A 21,878-nucleotide genomic window follows, 5' to 3' on the forward strand; every position below is an offset into this window, starting at 1 on the left:
AAGCATTGAAACTCAGATGATTCGTTCCACAAGCATTTAATGGTATAAATAAAGATATGCTGTTATTATATATAAAGTACATTGCTGTACAGTATAAGTATGCCATCTCCTCTGTTAAACAACATTATGTGTCCCTGTGTCCGTACTGTATATAACAGATGCCGATTTATACTGTATTAGAGCGTGTGGCACTGTGTGACTCTTCACTGCAGCCCTCTGCTTCTCTCCTCCCCTCCTCCTCAGATGACGTCAGAAAGAATGATCGGCCCCTCCCACCGGGGAGAGCAGAGAGATGAGGCGAGAGAGAGAGGCAGAGAAACGAGGAGTAATATACAGTAAGCACAGGGACACTCAGGGGAGGGCTGCCAGCCTTAGGCCTGGGGGGCAAATCCAGTCAACTGGCCCATTGAACCATCCAATCAGCTCACCATCCATGCCCACCTGGTTTTATAATGGATATTCATTATGAAGCAAGACAAATATGTTACAATGTGGTAACATAATTTATTGTTAATAGCAACAAAGGAGGTTTAACAAAAATACATTAAATGGCATCACGCCAAGCGGGGCCTAGGAAGCTCCTGTCAGGCAGAGTTCAAGGGAAGTGACTGTGTTAGTATTGTGCTGGCCGGGTGCAAGAGCATGCTCTGCACACTCATATCGCTCCGCTGCAGCTCTGCAAATATAACATTGTGTAGTGGCAACCGGCAGCTGTATACAGTGTCTGGCCCCTACATTTGTCCAGCCCTGAGTGCGGCCTTTTTACCCAGCATCAGAGTGGCCCGGGGGGCAATTGCCACCCAGCCCCCCTTCCCAGTCCTCCCCTGGGGACACTCTGAAACAGTATAAATCGACATCGTTATATACAGTACAAGCACTGGGACACATAATGGTATGTAACAGAGGGGATGGCATGCTTATAGTGTATAAAACTGCTCGTACAGTATATCAAGACAGATTTTTAAAAAAAATGTTGCTCGTCTTTCAAAACGCTCGTAAACAAAGTTACTCGCAAACCAAGGTTTCACTGTATTGCCTTTATTCTCTAATAATTCACATGTATTTGTATATTTGTGGGGTTTTTTTTGCAGAGTATTGTGTAAGTATCAGTGACTTCTATTAGATCTGGTTAGGTTTCAATGTACTCCTGTTATATTGCCTAGTAAACTAGGGACTGTGCTTCTCTAAAGGGTGCTAGCAAAGTACACACATTATAGGGACCAATATTGAATTTTTAATTTCTTCATTTACTAAGAATTGATAACATCATCACTGTGACAAGAGTTATCTCAATTATTTCTAAGCATATAAGATACATACCAAAGCTTTTGAAAACAAAATAGCTATTTTGTATGACTCTAAACAGAATAAAAACTTTTATTATAGGGCCCCAGACTCCTATCTCTACACTTTTTACAGCATAGAGTGCAATATCTTTCAAAGATAACATTTACTTGGTAATGCACTCCTTTTTATCTGGCCCTCTGATATAAGGGGGCTCTGATCAGGGCCAGCGCACATCAGTCGGGGGTGCCGCACTGGCGTGCCGCTGGTGTGTAAAGCATGCATGCCGGTGCTGTTTGTCTTCTGGGTCTTCCGGCTGGGCCCAGAGGTGCAGGGGAGGGCCTAGGGCCTGTGGACCACAGGTGTTGCAAGGAAGCGAGCCACCACTATTTGTCTTCAGGCCAGATCCAGAGGCGAAGGTGTGGGCCTGCAGCCCAAGACTGAAGAAATAGGTGGAGACTGAGGCGCCACAAAAATCTCCACCTTATTCATGGGCAGGGCAAAATTCTGGGGGTCAGGGGCGGAGCCAATGGAGGTGGTAAAATGAGTTTTTGCCTAGGATGTCAAAAATCTTTGCACCAGCCCTGGCTCTGATGTGCAGGCTGATATAAGTGGGCAATCAAGTTTGTATTAAATCTATTTGCTTTGTTTACTGGTGTTTTTTCTCTGTTCTAAATTATATCATGTGGATGACAAAAACACTAAAATATACAATGTGGCCCTTCTACTGAAAAGTCTGGAGCCCCCCGCTCTATAAAACTGAAATAACATTGCCCTAATCCTAAAGTGTTACTAAACCCACAACAGCTAAATCAGTCTTAATCCTCCGCACTGTGTAAAAAGGCTGTTTGATCCTGTCCTCTCTGATCCTCCTCTTCTTCCGCAGTCCCTAAACAATCTCCTTAAAAAACAGAGCCTTGGAGGCAAGCTGCACATGCTCATTTTAGTGTGTATTGTTAGAGCTTTTTTTTTCTTGGGAGAGTGCATGTGATCAGCACAGGGCCAATCAGCACTGTCCAGACAGAGGGTCAGGGGGTCCTGCAAGCTTTAACCAGACATTTATAGAAGTTTCAAGACTGCTATATACTGCTGATGAGAAAAGATATCTAGCAGTTTCAATGTTCTGTGTGCTGTGGGAGACCAGATATAGTGAATGCAGGGTCCTGGGTTTAGTAACACTTTAAGTGTAACTGCTTGCATAGCCCTTCAAATCTGTGTAAAATATACTTAGTGCTCTTATTTCCATATTTCCTAATATCCATATTCCATAACTTGTCCTAGATATAAATGCCAACACTTCATACTAAACATTTATAACGTCGTTTTTACTTTCTTAAAGTGATTATAAAACATTATTTATTTATTTATTTTTAATAACAAACATGGTATACCTACCTTCTCTGTGTAATGGTTTTGCACAGAGCAGCCCAGCTCCTCTACTTCTCAGGTCTCCCACTGGCACGTCTGGCTCCTCCCCCTGCCGAGTGCCCACCCAAGCAATCGGCTTGCTATGAGGGCATTCGTGCAGGCTCGCTCCCGAGCCACACTCTGTGTGTTCATTGACACTCACAGTGTGGCTTTTTCAGCCTCCCTTGCCTGGCTGTGATTGACAGCAGTGGGAGCCAATGGCTCCCATTTCTGTCTGAGCCTATAAGGAGAAAAAGAGCTGAAAGAAACACTGCTCTCGTATACATCACTGGATCAAGATGGGGCTCAGGTAAGTATCAGGGGAAGCTGGCGGGGGGAGTTGCACTCAGAAGGTTTTTTATATTAATGAAGAGAATGCATTAAGGTAAAAAAAAAATCTTCAGCCTTTAGAACCACTTTAACAGGTGTACCTTACAAACCACTATATATACAGTGCATTGCAAAAGTATTCGGCCCCCTTGAACTTTTTGACCTTTTGCCACATTTCAGGCTTCAAACATAAAGATATAAAACTGTAATTTTTTGTGAAGAATCAACAACAAGTGGGACACAATGATGAAGTGGAACAAAATTTATCGGATATTTTAAACTTTTTTAACAAATAAAAAACTGAAAAATTGGGCGTGCAAAATTATTCAGCCCCTTTACTTTCAGTGCAGCAAACTCTCTCCAGAAGTTCAGTGAGGATCTCTGAATGATCCAATGTTGACCTAAATGACTAATGATGATAAATAGAATCCACCTGTGTGTAATCAAGTCTCTGTATAAATGTACCTGCACTGTGATAGTCTCAGAGGTCCGTTTAAAGCGCAGAGAGCATCATGAAGAACAAGGAACGCACCAGGCAGGTCCGAGATACTGTTGTGGAGAAGTTTAAAGCCGTATTTGGATACAAAAAGATTTTCCAAGCTTTAAACATCCCAAGGAGCACTGTGCAAGCGATAATATTGAAATGGAAGGAGTATCAGCCCACTGCAAATCTACCAAGACCTGAACGTCCCTCTAAACTTTCAGCTCATACAAGAAGAAGACTGATCAGAGATGCAGCCAAGAGGCCCATGATCACTCTGGATGAACTGCAGAGATCTACAGCTGAGGTGGGAGACTCTGTCCATAGGACAACAATCAGTCGTATACTGCACAAATCTGGCCTTTATGGAAGAGTGGCAAGAAGAAAGCCATTTCTTAAAGATATCCATAAAAAGTGTCGTTTAAAGTTTGCCACAAGCCACCTGGGAGACACACCAAACATGTGGAAGAAGGTGCTCTGGTCAGATGAAACCAAAATCAAACTTTTTGGCAACAATGCAAAACATTATGTTTGGCGTAAAAGCAACTCAGCTCATCACCCTGAACACACCATCCCCACTGTCAAACATGGTGGTGGCAGCATCATGGTTTGGGCCTGCTTTTCTTTAGCAGGGACAGGGAAGATGGTTAAAATTGATGGGAAGATGGATGGAGCCAAATACAGGACCATTCTGGAAGAAAACCTGATGGAATCTGCAAAAGACCTGAGACCGGGACGGAGATTTGTCTTCCAACAAGACAATGATCCAAAACATAAAGCAAAATCTACAATGGAATGGTTCACAAATAAACATATTCAGGTGTTAGAATGGCCAAGTCAAAGTCCAGACCTGAATCCAATCGAGAATCTGTGGAAAGAACTGAAAACTGCTGTTCACAAACGCTCTCCATCCAACCTCACTGAGCTCGAGCTGTTTTACAATGAGGAATGGGCAAAAAAATTCAGTCTCTCGATGTGCAAAACTGATAGAAACATACCCCAAGCGACTTACAGCTGTAATCGCAGCAAAAGGTGGCGCTACAAAGTATTAACTTAAGGGGGCTGAATAATTTTGCACGCCCAATTTTTCAGTTTTTTTAAAAAAGTTTGAAATATCCAATAAATTTCATTCCACTTCATGATTGTGTCCCACTTGTTGTTGATTCTTCACAAAAAATTACAGTTTTATATCTTTATGTTTGAAGCCTTAAATGTGGCAAAAGGTCGAAAAGTTCAAGGGGGCCAAATACTTTCGCAATGCACTGTATATATATATATATATATATATATATATATATACACACACACACACACACACACACACACACACAGATCAGCCATAACATTATGACCACCCTCCATACTACCTAATATTGAGTAGGTCCCCCTTTTTCCTGCCAAAACAGCCTTAACCAGTTGAGGCATAGACTGCACTAGACCTCTGAAGGTGTGCTGGGGTATCTGACATCAAGCCATCAGTAGCAGATTCTTTAAGTCACACTGCCTCTGCCTGCTTGTCTTCTTCCCATAGTGCATCCTGGTGCCATATTTTCCCCAGGTACAGACGCACCCGGTCATCCACAAGAAGTAAAAAAACATAATTCATCAGACCAGACCATCTTCTTCCATTGCTGTGTGGTCCAGTTCTGATGCTTACGTGCCCATTGTAGGCACTTTTAGCTGTGGACAAGGGCCAGCATGGGCACCCTGACCCGCCAGGCAGGTACCTGAAACCAGTTGCTTTTATCCAGCAAACAGGAATCTGCACACAAAACACAGTTGATGTAAGTGTTTTGATAGCGGCACCACTTGTATATTATGTTACATTGTTGAAATTGTATACTAATAATTAGTTTTGTACTATTTTGCTGTTGAAGAATATTTGCAGCTCTCAGAATCATACCCTTGAAGAAGAAGCTTGTTCCCTGCTTCGAAACACGTTGGGTATCCAATTGCTGCATCTGTCTGACACTCATCTGTGCTGTGTGTATCAGAATTAACACTGTTTACATTTTATGAGATTTGTTTATATTTTTGTATAATAAAATTACTTTATATTTTACTTCATGTGTTTCTTGTGGTGAGTGCCTGAAAAGTCCCAAACCCAGGGGATAATTCTTTTCGATTTTGCACCCAGGGATGTGGCACCACATATCAGAGATTTGGTTGAGAGCAAACTTTCTTCTGTATATAATATGTATGTATTCTCTACTCTTAGATAAACTTTCCTGCTGATCATTTACTCTTGTTCAGGAGATTGGAGGTCCTGAGGAAGTGGGGACTCCCGTGAAACACGTCAACCTTATCTCCAAAGTTTGATGAACAATTGTATATGTTGACGGTCGACGTTGACTATTGGTAATAATAAATAAACAGCTACATGAAATCTGTGGTTTTTTTTTTTATACATGTTTTACTACTAAAAATTTAATTTTGTACTTTTATAATATTTTCAGATATTTTTGTGTGTTCACTAGAGAGGTATTAATAGTCCTATTATACATATTTCTACTATACATTTACCAAGGATGATACCTTTCATTGACACCTGCTCTAAATAGTAAATTTCTCCCACACAAATAATTTTATAATGATGATTTTAGTGTATTTTTAGCGAAAATATTGTTTTAATATTGGGGGGGGGGCTGTCAGGTTGACTGTATGGGACCCAGTGATTTCTAACGGCAGCCTTGTACACAACAAACTGATCTACTGTGCATTCTGACTCCTTTCTATCAGAACCAGCTTTAAAGTTTTCAGAAATTTGAGCTCCAGTAACTTCTATTCTACTTCTATTGGATCGGACTACATGAACCAGCCTTCAATCCCCACGAGCATCAATGAGCCTTGCCTGCCCATGACCCTGTCTCTGGTTTACCGGTCTTCCTTCCTTGGACTTTTCCTACAAGAGCTGCAGTTTTGGAGCTACTCTGACCCAGTCGCCTAGCCATTTCAACTGTGCTTTTGTCAAAGTCGTGCAAATATGCTAAGCTTACCCAATTTTTTCTGCTTTCTACTTCAGGGAAAACATGTTCACTTGCTGTCTAATACACCCTATACTAGGGCTGATGGTATTTAACAGTACATTTTGTTTTGTTTGTTGAGGAAACAGTGCTAAAAATAATTTTTAACCATGTTATGTATATTCAATAAAATGTTTATATTTTAAATGGTACTTAACCACTTACCACAAAGTGACGTATATTTACGTCGGCAGACTTTGCGGTGTAATACCGGGATGATGCCTCTAGCTAGAGGCACCATCCCGGTACCGTGGTTTAGAGCCATTGGTCGGCTTTCCGTCGGTAATGACCAATGTGGCTCGGGAGCCGCTCGATCGTTACCCGGGTGAGCGGTAGGGGATGTGCCCCCCCTCCCGCCGCCTTCCGTGACTTTGCCCAGGCCTCCCGTTTCACCGGGAGACCCGAGCACCCAGCCGGCACGTCCGCCAGCTGGATGGAGTCCCGATCAAAGCCGGAAGCGATCTTTGATCGGGTCTCCGATGACGTAACCCATGACGTCTGGGTTACTCTGCTGCAAAAGGCGGCAGATTAAAAAAACGGCTGTATGCAAAAATGCCGTTTTCTGCGTTTTGCATACATGAAAGTGTAGTGGAGGGGTCTAGGGTCTTTTAGACCCTCGATCTCTCCATAAAGAGTACCTGTCACTGCCTATTGATGTCACAAGGGATGTTTACATTGCTTGTGACAGCAATAAAAGTGATCAGATTTTTTTTTAAAAAAACCTGTAATAAAGTTAAAAAATAAATAAATAAATAAATAGGAAAAAAAAAAAGAAAATTTTAGCCACCCCCGTCACCGTTAGCTCGCGCACGAAAAAAAAAACATATACGGAAGTCGAGCCGCGAATGAAATCGCTGTTAAAAACCACACATGTGAGGTATCGCCGCAATCGCCAGAGTGTGAGCAATAATTTAAAAAAAGAGCTACACTCTAACTCTAAACTGGTAACCGTTAAAAAAATTTAAAGCATCGCCTATTGAGATTTCTATTGACCGTAGTTTGTCGCCATCCCACAGGTGTGCGCAATTTTAAACCGTAACATGTTGGGTATCTATTTACTCGGCGTGACATCATCTTTCACAATATAAAAAATGGGCTAACTTTACTGTTTAGTATTTTTTAAATGCAGTGAAATGTGATTTTTCGTAATTTTTCCCAAAAATGGCGTTTTAAATACCGCTGCGCAAATACCGCGTGACAAAAAATATTGCAATGACCGCCATTTGATTCTCCAGAGTCTTTGCTAAAATATATATATATATATATATATATATATATATATAATGTTTGGGGGATCTAAGTAGTTTTCTAGGAAAAAATACTGATTTTAACTTGTGAACAAATAGTGTCCGAAATAGGGCTGGGGCTTAAGTGGTTAAAGTCCATTTCCTCCTGCATCTATCAGTGCTGCCTAATACACCCCCCCCCCCCACTTTCAGATGCCATTGTCACCAGGTAATTGTGTTTTTTTTACCTGTCAGTGGTCATAAAGTTATGGCTAATCAGTGTATACAACTCTATACAATTTCAGCATGACAAAGTTCATCCAGTCTCAGAGCAATTTATATTTTAATACCAGAAAAAATATCAACCCAAATGGGCATGATCTTGCAGGTAAATACCAGATCTGTATTTATTTTTTCACAATACATCCACTTCTTAACTAAGTTAAATAATGTGGGTTTTAGCACTTAATATCCGTAAAACACTTACCCGAATCCAGAAATAAGGCGGCAGAAAAGGAAAAATCCATAGCCCTGGACGAAGGAGGACACAAATGAAAAGGCAGCATTGATGACCAATGAGAAGAGGAGACATTTCTTCCTGCCCAGCTTGTCTGCCAGTCCACCCCAGACAAATGCACCCACCATCATTCCCAGGTATACTATTAAACCTGTCAGAGACATAAAAAGAGATAAGTCAGTCATTGTTTATGTGAAAGATAAATTCAGGTGAAGGACTTCTTTTATTGCCATCTGTGTCTCATTGGGCAAATTTTCTTTCACTTCCTGTCCCATAGCCAAAACAGGAAGTGAGAGGAAATCCTTCTAAAGTAAGGGAATCCCTGTTTGTCACCACAACTAAAGTCCCCATTATAAGTTACGTAACCAGTTACGCAACGCGTTGGGTGGAGCTGGTGACGTAATGTCTGGTAACTCCGGTATACAGAAGTGCAGTGAGGAAGCTATACAGCTACTTGCTTTTTACTGCTTAAATGCAAGGTTTTATTTGTGTTCAATGTGAGCATACTTGGACTATTTTATTAACTTCTTCAGGACCGCCCGCCGCAGATATACTGCGGCAGGCAGCCCCTCCTGCACGAACCTCGGGCACCTGCTGCTCCCGCCCCCACTCGGCAGCAGATACACCGATGCACAGGGCCAGTGCTGCCTGACACCCACAATCGTTCCCCGCTGAGAGAGAAGAACGGTCAGCTCTTGTAAACACAGCTGACCGTTCTTCTCTCTGGAATGATCACAGAGCGCCTCCTTCTATATAGGATCACAGGTCTCTGTGATCATTTCACGAGCCCCTCCCCCATACAGTTAGAAACACTCCCCTAGGCTTACATTTAACCCCTTGATTACCCACTGTGTTAACCCCTTCCCTGGCAGTGTCATTATTACAGTAACAGTGCATATTTTTAGCACTGATTACTGTAGTAATGTCACTGGTCCCCCCCAAAAGTGTCAAAAATGTCAGTTAGGGGTCCGATCTGTCCGCCGCAATGTCACAGTCCCGCTAAAAATCGCAGATCACCTCCATTACTAGTTAAAAAAAAAACGATAAAAATTACATAAATCTTTCCCGTGGTTAGTAGAAGTGATAACTTCTGCGCAAACCAATCAAAATACGTATTTACCAAAAATATGTAGCAGAAAACAAATTTGGGGGGTTCATGCATGTAAGCTGTCTTATTTAACTAACACTGAATGAATGTATAAGGTGCAGAAAAACACAGGTACAACAACCAAGAGAATATATTTTGGTGATTTTAGTGTATTTTTCCTCATTGCCACCAATTACATTCAATTCCAACTGTCATTTTCCAAAGTGGTTTTGTTTCTGATTGGTGGTTGCAGGAAAAATATCAACTGACATGTTGACACTTTGGCCCAATGACAAATAAATTGTGATTAGCTGTCACCAATCACTGCTGGTTGTGTATTGATGTTTTTTCCTTTTTAAAGAAGTCTGGTTGGTGCTTTCATTTTTTTTTTTTTTTTTTTTAACCACAACCATTAGAGAACGCCGCATTGACTTTTGAGTTGATGCTAACTTACACGCTGTGAATAAAAAAAAATGTAATTGTTTCCACCAAACAATATACAGTATATTTCTTGTGCCTTATAGGCCCACTAAATATAATAAATATAATACTTTTTCTACCAAAATATTTAGCGCCAATAAGTCGTTTACCTCGAAACAGGCAGCTCCACCACTCACCATAGCACTTTTTGTATTTATGGAACACTACCACTAGGTGGCAGTACATAGTGAGGGCAGCAGCCGCATGCACAAATATTAATAATATCACACCTTTTTTATTAAAAGGACAGCGCCACCACTCACTTGCACATTAGCACGTTTTTCAATGTATACAGTATATGCATACTGGATGCGTTTTTAACAGCATTCAATTCGCATGACATGTGAACCAACCCGGCTTTCTTTGAAGCCGATTCACATATGTTCGGGCCGGCGGCGGTCTGTTTTTAAAAAGAGTCTGTACGTTTTTTAGTCTGGTTCGGGTGTGATTTCAAGTAAAAATTCGCAACTGAACCACACCTGAACCGGTGATTGAAACAGCACCAGACTCCTTTTGAAAATCGCAATTTAACCGCAGCCGGACATATGTGAACCGAGCCTAAAAAGCAAGTCTAGTGTATTTACTGAATGAGCTGTACTTTTATTTCAAGCGTTAAACTTTTATTTACACTGCATTTTAATGTTCCCAGCGTAACAAAAATTCAAATGCACTATTCCCAACGCACGCGTTCCTGTAAAAGTGGCTGTATGTAAAAATGGGTGCTGAGGCAACCACCAGCTGAAACTGTGAACAATCAGAGCGAGAGATGTCACCAGCACACCATGGGTCTCCAAAATTGGGTACAAAGCTTTCTGTCACATGCCTGATGAAGGGGTCCTACGTGGCTCTGAAACGTTGCTGCCTGCTGTAACAATGTTATCACTAAATAAAGCTTTGGACCCACTTTTGGAGACCCATTGTGTGCCAGTGTAACAAAAGACTTTACATTTGTAAAACTATTCCGCAATGATTTTTTTTTTTTTTTTCTGAAAATATAAATTTTTTCAGAAAAAAAGAAAACGGAAGGAAAGGTTTTCCCATGGTTTAAAAATATATGGAAATGTTACATCATTTTACAAAACATTAGCCAGAGAGAATCATGGTGGATCCATAAAACAACAGTACTTACCCCTTGAGGGCTTAACATAAAATTTAATTTGAACTGTTTTATTAGCAATTCATAGGTTAGTCTGGAGTAACTAGTATTTATTCTTTTTAAATTATTTTAATATGTCAGAATTGGTATAATATGTTGTATGTACACAGTTTAGTAGTAGAAGGATCCAGTGGTGGAGTTACATATAGTAAAGAGTGATCTAGATTTATTTTATTTCTTTTTTAATATTGTTTATGCTTCATTTAGAAGCTATGTGAGTTTTATATGGAGTACATGGGGCTATACGCTATTATATATAACCACTAGATGGGGCTAGTACACACATTATACATACAGAGCCTGTGATCGAGGCAGCTTCATGTGTATAGATAGCCCACAAATCGATACAAACCCTGCATTGTACATATTAGCAGTAAGGTTGTCAGCTTGTAGGATAATAAATATAGGTATATGATCTGCCTGGATAGCTTGTTATATATATATATATATATATATATATATATATATATCAAGTTTAACCACTTAAGGATCGGAAGGTTTTATCCCCTTAATGGCCAGGCCATTTTTTGCAATTTGGCACTGTGGTATTTATTTTTTGTGATATAAACAAAAAAATACCAAAAATTTTGAGAAAAATTAAATTTTCTACTATTTCTTATAAAAAATATCCAATAAACTACATTTTTGTCATACATTTAGGCCAAAATGTATTTAGCTACATGTATTTGATTAAAAAAATCTCAATGAGCGTATATTTATTGGTTTGCGCAAAAATTATAGCGTCTAGAAACTATGATGTATATATAGAATTCACGCAGCTTTTACTTTCTGACTGCCTATTTAATTTCTTGAAGTGCTAAAATGGCATGGCAGTACAAACACCCCCCCCCCCCCCAATTATCCCTTTTTGGAAAGTAGACACCCCAAGGAATTTCCTGAGAGGCATATCGAGTCCATTGAATATTTATTTTTTTGTCACAGGTGTTTGAAAATGACAGAAAATAAATAAAATTTTTGTCATTGAAATTATATATTGCTCACGCGTGCTATGGGTTCATGCAGAATTATACCCCAAAATAAATTTTGCTGCTTCTCCTGAGTATGGGGATACCACATGTGTGAGACTTTTTGGCAGTCTAGCTGTGTACAGGACCCTGAAAATCAATCAACGCCTATCACAGTTTCGGAGGCCATGAAATGCCAAGATAGCACAACCCCCCACCCCCCCCCCCCCCCAATATGACCCCTTTTCGGGAAAAAAGACACCCTTCGATATTTGCTGAGATACATTTTGAGTCTTTTGCAGATCTCACTTTTTGTCACAAAGTTTCGAAAATTAAAGAAAGAAAACATTTTTCCTATACTTTCTTTATCTTCCAAAACAAATGAGAGCTGCAAAATACTCATCATGTCTCTTAACAAACCTTGGGGTGTCTACTTTCTGAAAAAGGGGTAATTTGGGGGGTTTTATGCTATCTTGGCATATCATGGTCTCTGAAACCATGATGGTAGTGAGGAGTGAAATGAACAATTTATGCCCCTAGAAAACCTGAAGGTGGTGATTGTTTTTCAGAGTCCTGTACGCGGCTACACTGCCAAAAAGTCTCTCACATGTGGTATCCCCATACTCAGGAGAAGCAGAAGAATGTATTTTGTGGTGTCATTTATGTGATAGCCATGGCGTGTTTGAGAAATATATCATTTAAATGACAACTTTGTCTAAAAAACAAAAAACATTTTTGTCATCTTTTCAAAACTTATGGTAGAATATAAAATATTCCATAGACCCACCATGTCTCTCAGCAAATAGCTTGGAGTGTCTACTTTCCAAAATGGGGTCATTTGGGGGGTTTTGTGCTATTTTGACATTTCAGGGCCTCCAAAAACTGTAATAGGTTGTGAGGAAGTAAAATCAGCAATTTATGCCCTTAGAAAGCCTGAAGGCGGTGATTGGTTTTCGGGGTCCCGTACACAGCTAGGCTCCCAAAAAGTCTCACACATGTGGTATCCCCATACTCAAGAGAAGCAGCAGAATGTATTTTGGGGAGTCATTTCACATATACCCATGGCATGCGTGACCAATATATCATTTGGTGACAACTTTGTGTAAAACAAAAAGAAAAATTGAATGTTCCCAAAACTTGTTGCAAAATATAAAATATTCCTTGGACTCACCATGCCTCTCAACAAATAGCTTGGGGTGTCTACTTTCCAAAAAGGGGTCATTTGGGGGATGTTTGAACTGTCCTGGCATTTTATGCCCAATATTAGAAGCTTATGCCACACATCACCCACTCTCCTAACCACTTGAAGACCAAGCCTTTAATGACACTTTTTGTTTACATGAAAAAATTATTATTTTTTACTAGAAAATTACTTTAAACCCCCCAAAATTATATATTTTTTTAAATCAGGGGCCCTACAGAACAAAATGGCGAGTGTTGCAATTTTTTTCGTCACAGTATTTGCGCAGAGATTTTTTGGGAAAAAAAATATTTTTTTCAACTTTAATGCCTAAATACAATATATATTGCCCAATTGTTTGGTAAATAATAATATAAAAGATGATCTTATGCCGAGTACATAGATACCAAACATGACATGCTTTAAAATTGCGATAAACTACATAAGATTTTACAGGTTACCACTTTAGATTTAGATTTACAGAGGAGGTCTACTGCAAGAATTACTGCTATCAATCTGATGTTCGCGGCGATACCTCACATGCATGGTGCAATTGCTGTTTACATATGACACCAGACTGATGCTTGTGTTGGCCTTTGCAAAACGGAGGGGGACAGGGGTGCATGAATTTTTTTTTTTTTTTTTTAGCCCTGCAGCTAAGCAACGGGTCCAGTGGTCGCGATGGCTGCCGGGAAACCGGCGATCGCTCCAGGGACTGACAGAAGGCGGCGTGCCATTGTAAACACGGCACACCGCTCATCTGTCACTGATTGTAACAGGGCTCCTGTGTTCCTGTTATTTCAGAAAAAACAGGAGCCCTGTTTCCATCCACCAAGTCTGGCCCCCACACAGTTAAAAAGCATCCCCTAGGGTACACATATAACCCTTTGATCGCCCCTGGTGTTAACCCCCTTCCCTGCCAGTGTCATTATTACAGTAACAGTGCATATTTTTAGCATTGATTACTGTGGTAATGTCACTGGTCCCCCCCCCCCCCAAAAGTGTCAAAAAGGTCAGATAGGGGTCCGATCTGTCCGCCGCAATGCTGCAGTCCCGCTAAAAATTGACGATCGCCGCCATTACTAGTAAAAAAAAAAAAAAATAAAAATGACATAAATCTTTCCCCTAGTTTGTAGAGGCGATAATGTGCAAACCAATCAAAATACACTTACTGGGATTTTTTTTACCAAAAATATGTGGCAAAATACAAATTGGCCAAAAATTATGAAACAATTTGATTTTTAAATTTTTTTATTGGGAATGTTATATAGCAGAAAGTGAAAAATAATGCCTTTTTTCAAAATTGTCGCTCTTTTTTTGTTAATAGGGCATAATCAAAAAACTGCAGAGGTGATCAAATACCACCAAAAGAAAGTCCTGTTTGCGGGGAAAAAAGGAGGTCAATTTTATTTAGGTACAGTGTCGCACGACCTCGCAGTTGTCAGTTAAAATAATGCAGTGCCGAAACGCAAAAAATGGCCTGGTCATTAACTACTTCTCGCCCGCCTTATAGGCGATTGACGGTGGGAAATTGGTTGCATTATCCTGATCGGATGTAATATGATGGCGGCAGCATAATGCGCTCTGCGTGCCCCCGGGGTCACTCTGACACACCGCATCTCCGATCTCAGTAAAGAGCCTACTGACGTAGGCTCTCTACTGACGTAGGCTCTTTACCATGTAACCAGCTGTGTCCAATCACAGCTGGTCACATAGTACACAGGAAGAGCCTTTGATCGGCTTTCCTTAGTTCGTGCCTTAAAGGCACGAGTAGAGGAGAGCCGATCTGCGGCTCTCCTGACAGGGGGGGGGGGGTCTGCACTGGTAATCAGATCATTGATTACCAGTGCAGACCCTCGCCACTAGAACCACCAGGGATGCCCACCCATGACCCCAGGGATGCCCCCCATGGCCACCAGGGATGGCAATCAGTACCCTCCCAATTAGTGCTACTGCCAGTGCCCTCCCCATCAGTGCTGCCCACCAGTTGCCCAAAAGTGCCACCTATCAGTGCCCATTAGTGCCCATCTGTGCTGCCCATCAGTGCCGCCTATCAGTGCCCATCGGTGCCACCTATCAGTGCCCATCAGTGCCGTCTATCAGTTCCCATCAGTGCCACCTATCAGTGTGAATCAGTGCCACCTATCAGTGCCCATCAATGCCACCTATCAGTGCCCAGCAGTGCCGCATATCAGTGCCCACCAATGCTGCATATCAGTGCTACCTACTGTATCAGTGCCACATATCAGTGCACATCAGTGCTGCCTATCAGTGCCTCATATTAGTGCCACCTCATCAGTGCCTGTCAGTGCAGCCTCATCAGTGCTCATTAGTGCAGGAAATAACTTATCTATTTACAAAATTGTATAACATAAACAAAAAAAACGTTTTGTTTATTTTCAAACTTTTTGGTCTTTTTTTTATTTGTTTAGCAAAAAAGAAAAAACCTTGCGGTGATCAAATACCACCAAAAGAAAGCTCTATTTGTGGGGAAAAATTACATAAATTTGGTATAGGTACGGTTTTGCATGACCGTGCAATTGTCATTCAAAATGCAACAGAGCTAAAAGCTGAAAATTGGCCTGGACACGAAGGGGGTGAAAGTGCCCTGTATTGAAGTGGTTAAGGGGGCAAATCCTTCCGGTCCAGAAGTGGTTAAACAATTCCAAGGCATATATCAGAGCACTTACTCTCCACAATATGATGGATCAATTATTATCTGGAAACAAAAAAAGAAAACTTCCAATGGCAAAGTAACCAACCAATCTAATCATATTTAACTACTTCCGGTCCGCGCTATAGCCTATGTACGGCTGCAGCGCGGACCCACATTTTCCGGAGGCCGTCTTTAAACGGCCTCCCAGACACAGGCTCCCCGTGCGCTCCCGCGAGCGCGCATCGGGGAAAATCTGTGTCGGCCGTGTCCCTTGGACACAGCCGATCACAGATCGTGTTGAATGGCCAATCACAGCGGCCATTCACCACGTGATCGGACCGTCCAATGAGAGATGATCTCATATGTAAACATATGAGATCATCTCTCATCGCCTGGACTCCTTCCTCACACGGAGACCGCAGTGTGAGGAAGGAGGAGAGCCGATCAGCCGCCGGGGACACAGAAGAATGTAATCAGGGCACCGATCACCAGTGCCCTGATTACAAAAGGTAAAAAACATACACAAATTGCCCCCCATCAGTGCCCACAGTGCCCGCCATCAGTGCCCCCCATCAGTGCCCACAATCAGTGCCCATAGTGCTGCCAGTCAGTGCCCATCAGTGCCTGCTCATCTAGGCACTGATGAGCACTGACTGGCAGCACTATGGGCACTGAGTGTGGGCACTGATGGTGCTGCCCATCAGTGCTCATCAGTGCCACCCATCAGTGCTCATCAGTGCCACCCGTCAGTGTCCATCAGTGCCATCCGCCAGTGCCCATCAGTGCCGCCTATCAGTGCCCATCAGTGCCGCCCATCAGTGCCGCCTCTCAGTGCCCAGCAGTGCCACCTCTCAGTGCCAAGCAGTGCCACCTCTCAGTGCCCAGCAGTGCCACCTCTCAGTGCTCATCAGTGCCGCCTATCAGTGCTCATCAGTGCCGTCTATCAGTGCCGCCTATCAGTGCTCATCAGTGCGGCATATTAGTACCTCCTCATCAGTGCCCATAAGTGGCACCTCATCAGTACCCATAAGTGCCACCTCATCAGTGCCTATCAGTGCAGCCTATCAGTGCCCATCAGTGCCGCCTAATCAGCGCACATCAGTGAAGGAGAAAAATTTATTTATTTTCAAAATTTACTCGCAGAAAATAAGAAAAAGTTTTTTTTTTCAAAATTTTCTGTCTTTTTTCTTTTTTTTTGTAAAAAATAAAAAACCCAGAGATGATTAAATAGCACAAGAAGAAAGTTCTATTTGTGTGAAAAAAATGATAAAAATTTCATATGGGTACAGTGTAGCATGACCGCGCAATTGTCAGTCAAAGTGTGAGAGCGCTGAAAGCTAAAAATTGGTCTGGATGGGAAGGGGGTTTAAGTGCACAGAAGGCAAGTGGTTAAAAATATATATATATAAAAGAGCTGCTAACATTGTTTAAAAGCAAAGTAGGTGTTACACAATATGGATCTCATATGTTATTGTTGAAACTGGATCCTTTACCTCACCACTATTTAAAGCCAGCTGCACATTCCGGTGTCTGGGTCGCCGTGTAACCACGCCCTGATGCGTTTTGTCACTTCCGACTTCGTCACAGGGGGTTACACAGTGCGGCAACTCCATTTAAATATCCTTCCTCTACTGCGCATGTGCGCCCCCTACGTGGCTGAAGTCACATCACTCAGGCATTGCGAAATTGGCCTTAACCTACAACCATCCCAATATGGAAGGATCAAATCAACTGCCCGTTGTCTGTCAGTTCAGTTAACCCCTCAGTGACCGGAATAAATCTTACATTACTCGACTGCCTACAGAGTGTTTGAAGTGTTTTTTTTTTAGTGCAAATCTTATCCCCTAGTTTCAATAATCAACGAGGGAGGATATTTTAAATATGATATATTCTAATGTACAATACTATAATAATAAAATTAACAACCCATACAAATATCTAAAGAATGACATTTTACTGGTTCAATTTAAAAATAAAGTAAAATAGAATAAAAATAAAGATAAAGTAGAGAAGATTTTCAATGTACCAGTTGGTAGTATGTGGGCGTGTAAAAAATAATTTTAATAATCACTAATGAAAAAATGAACATCCAGTTCCACATTCATATCCCCTGGTTTTAAAGTATGTAAGGTATGTATCCACTTAGTTTCTCGTTTAGAGATCTCCCTCACAGGGGTGGACTGACAACTCATGGGGCCCCCGGGCAATCAGAGATCATGGGGCCCCCTGTGTCCACACTCAAGCCACACAAAGCCTCACCTACAAATTGCAGCTCAGCCACATAGAGTGGGCATTTAAATATCTACCACAGCATAGCCTGCATGGAGGTTCCTAGCTTCTTTCTGTAGTGTGTAGCCTCTCATGGGCCCCCTACTGACCCTGGGCCCTCGGGCAGTGCCCTAATCCCCGAATGGTCAGTCCGCCCCTGCTCCCTCACCCTATTTGACCCTCTCCAAATAGGATATACCCGATCTATGCCCCAAAATAACATTTTGGAGGGATCCCTGGCATGGTATTTGGAAAAGTGTTCTGATACACTATGAGGTTTACAGCCTTTTGTGATGCTCGCTATGTGTTCCCCCACTCTAATTTTAAAGGGTAGTTTTGTATGCCCTACATAAATAAATCCACGTGGACATTGGAGAGCATAAAGCACATATGTGGTGTCACAGGTGATGAATTCGGGCCTGTGGGCTGAATGAAAAAAGAGAACCTAACAGATTCCTCCATTCACATCAATTAATGGAGGATATGTCCACCATTAGACCTCCCAGCATCCCAGCATTGATGTGGATGAAGAAATCCCTGCCAAGAAAAGTGTAAAAAAATATATGGCGAAGCATAGGGGAGATCGGCCTTCTGTGTCCTCCCCATCCCCTATGCTTTGCCATATATGCTCTTTTCTTTATTTTGGGGTGGTGAAATCACCTCCTACAGTGCTGCAATCATTGATTTAGTAAATGCTGAGAGCAAACACTGTTGCTGTCAGAATAAACAAATCAGTCCTGCAGCTGATGGGCGTACCTGCAAAGCAAACAATGGCCTGGACCTAATGACTGATCGGTTCTGAACTGAATCAGCACATCGTGGGGATGGCGGTTGCAAGGGCACACCCCCTACCCCGTGTGCGACCGACGTATAGTTACATCGGTTCACGCAGCCGAGCCACCTTGCCACATTAAATGGTTAATAAGATCTGGTATCATGGTGATGGCCATTTGGCAGTTAGCATGGGAACAGGGCTGCATAAAAACAGGAAGCGTGATGCAGTTCACTAGCCTGAACCTTTGAGAAAGCCCATTGGGCGCTACGCGTGGGGTACATGGTGATTCCATAATATTTTCCTTAGAATTCCTCTGCTTAGTCTGCAAACACAGTTGCAATTGACAACCGTTTTCTTTATTTTTTTTTATTTTTTTAAGTGTTTCTTAAAGCCTAAAGGTTGGAATGTTAAATAGAAATAGTTTTGAGGCATGAGTGTGATTATTTTCTTCTATACAATTAAAAAATTCAATTAACATTTTCAGAGTGGTGATTCCATACTTTTTGCCAGGGGTTGTAGTAAAGGGTGCTCCAAACAGGACTGGCCCGCTGTTATGGGGAGACTCTGATTTTAATGGGGAATCTGATGGGAAACATTTTATTTGGAATTTCTGTTTTCTTTACTGAATTGTGTTTCTCGGTTCTGTTTTACAAAAAAAAAAAAAATAGATACAAAAAATAACTCCAAGCAAAACTAATTTATTTGTTTAAAATTAATTTGTTCATTTATAAAACTGTTTTTTTTTTCTTTTGCATCTGATAAATATTTGTACGATTTAGCTTTCGTATTGAATAGTTTGGAGAGCCATAGTTTGGTATAGGCAGTTGCACTCCACCATTGTGCCATGCAAGCTACATGATCATTAAGACCAGATCCAGGCAACAGAGAGTTACACCATGAAGGGCGCAGAGGGTGTACACTGCAGGTGGTGTACTGAGAACTGCTGACTGTGTATACTGGTAGACACCAAGCAGTCTGCGCTGTAGAAACCCTTTAAATTGCATGCCAAGTCTAATTTTAGACATGCCCATTAGAATGTAATCCTGTTAAGCAAACAAACAGGCAAGAGGTGGTCTGAAAGCACATTAGTGAAAGTCTCTGGGGAGCTCTGCCTGCCCAGCATCTGACTATGAAATAATCTCCATTCTGACACATTGTTAGCAGAATGCTGCAAGAATGCAACTTTCATTACAGCAATGTGTTATGACAGGGTGTACCTGACTGCTCCAAATTATGTTGGTGCCATCTGGAAGATCATATTTTTTTTTTTTTCTACCTGAAGGTTTTTATGACTTTGAGAATATTGCTCTAAACTAGAAAGTTTATACTGATACCATCATTAAAATAATTTCATGAGCCCGAAGATGGAGGAGTTCAATTAAAAGTTTGGTACAAAGAATATTGTCCTGTAATTGCTGCCTGAGGTTACAATGACCAGATTATCCTCCATCATGCAAATGTGTGCTTCATTAGTGACCTATATGCTACTAGTTCTAACTAGATGGGCAAACATGGCAAGGATTTTCTTGGTGGCAGGCTGAATAATAGGCTTTGTGCAGAACTGTTTGAGTGTGATTTAAAGTGGCTGTAAACCTCAGACATAAAATATGAACAAAGCCTATCCCTCTATAGCAGGGGTGTCAAGCTGAATTTAATTTCGGGCTGCATCAGCATTATGGTTGCATTTAAAGGGCCCACTGTATCTCTAATGGCGCTTTTCCACTGCATGGAACCGTGCGGTTTGGCTCACTTTTGCGATTTTCCACTGCATGGTACTACATGGTACGGTGTTGGAATGGTACAGTACGGCGGCGCTTTTCCACTACATGGAACCGAACGGTACGGCTCGCTTAAACAGTACCACCTCGGTTGTGGTTCCAAGAGGGCCGCAGCGGTACCATATTCCACAATGCTTTTCATGCAGCCTTGACTGTTTGTCACTACTAGCCACTGATTGGTCAGAGAATCGTTGTTATCCCACCCACTTTACTTTAGTGGAAAAGCAAACCTAACCGTACCGTACCGAACCGTTCCAACACCGTACCATGCGGTACCATGCAGTGGAAAACCAAACCAAGCAGGGCCGAGTGGAGCCAAGCCGGTACTTGCAGTGGAAAAGTGCCATAAGAGTAGATGTCCAGAGCACACCCCCTGACATCAGGAGCAGGGCCGGGACAAGGGGGGGGGGGGCGGAGGGATGGCTGCCCTGGACACTGTGGTATCATATGAGGTGGGGGGGCACCACAAGGAGTTTAGGGGGAGAGGATTCATGTTGAGAGGGGGGATTTGGGGGGGCAGCAGGAGGTAGGAATTGTTCTAGGAGGGGAAATCTGGGGAGGTGTGCTAGGAACGGTGATCTGGTGGGATTTGTGTTGAGAGGAGGAAGGGGATTTGGGCTAGGAGGGGAATTTGTGTTAGTAGGGATGTTTGGGGGGAATTATTTGTGCTTAGAGTGGAAATTTGGGTGAGGGGAATTTGTGCTAGGATGGAGGAACGGGGGAGGGGGGTTTGTGCTGGGAGGGAAGATTTGGAGTGGGGATGAGGATTTGTGCTCCGAGGGGAAATTTTAGGGGTGGAGGATTTGTGCTAGGAAGAGGGAATTGTTTTGGGGGGTAAGGAAATTGTGCTGGGAGCATATGAGGAATGAGAGGATTTGAGCTGGGGGGGGGGGGGATATGTACTGGAAGGGGAATTTATGCATAGGGGGTAAACATGCAGATTAGTGCTTGATTTGTTTTGGGGGAGAGGGGATTTTTGCTGACAAATAATGCTCTTACGTCTTGGGGGGGGCACCATTGGCATGTTCGCCTTGGGCTCTAGATGACCTTGTCCCAGCACTGATCAGAAGTCAAGAGTCCTCCACCCTCTCTTATATACAGTGCACCCCCCTTTCTATGTGCTTCTGCCGGGAAGAAGCTGGAGGCGGTGCTGGGAAGTAGAAAGTACAGGGTCCTGGAGGAGGACCAGAGAAGGGCCGGAGTCAGCTGCCGGAGTCTGCTGAATGCTGAGACCAGGGAAGGTGGAGACAAGAGGGTGCTACATG

The 21,878-nt window shown here is 42.2% G+C and overlaps 1 protein-coding gene across 2 annotated transcripts in view; it reads right to left on the bottom strand.

Annotated features, from left to right (window-relative positions):
* The window catches only part of SV2B (synaptic vesicle glycoprotein 2B), a 277,072-nt gene that overhangs the window by 68,977 nt on the left and 186,217 nt on the right, over window positions 1-21,878 (bottom strand). For both annotated transcript variants that reach the window (XM_082254320.1, XM_082254319.1), the window contains exon 3: window positions 8,239-8,419. In XM_082254320.1, coding sequence (XP_082110446.1) covers window positions 8,239-8,419 — 181 coding nt within the window. The remainder of the gene's footprint in view (window positions 1-8,238; window positions 8,420-21,878) is intronic.

This window comes from Pelophylax lessonae (genome assembly GCF_965119305.1).
Source record: "Pelophylax lessonae genome assembly, chromosome: 4".
NCBI lineage: Eukaryota > Metazoa > Chordata > Amphibia > Anura > Ranidae > Pelophylax > Pelophylax lessonae.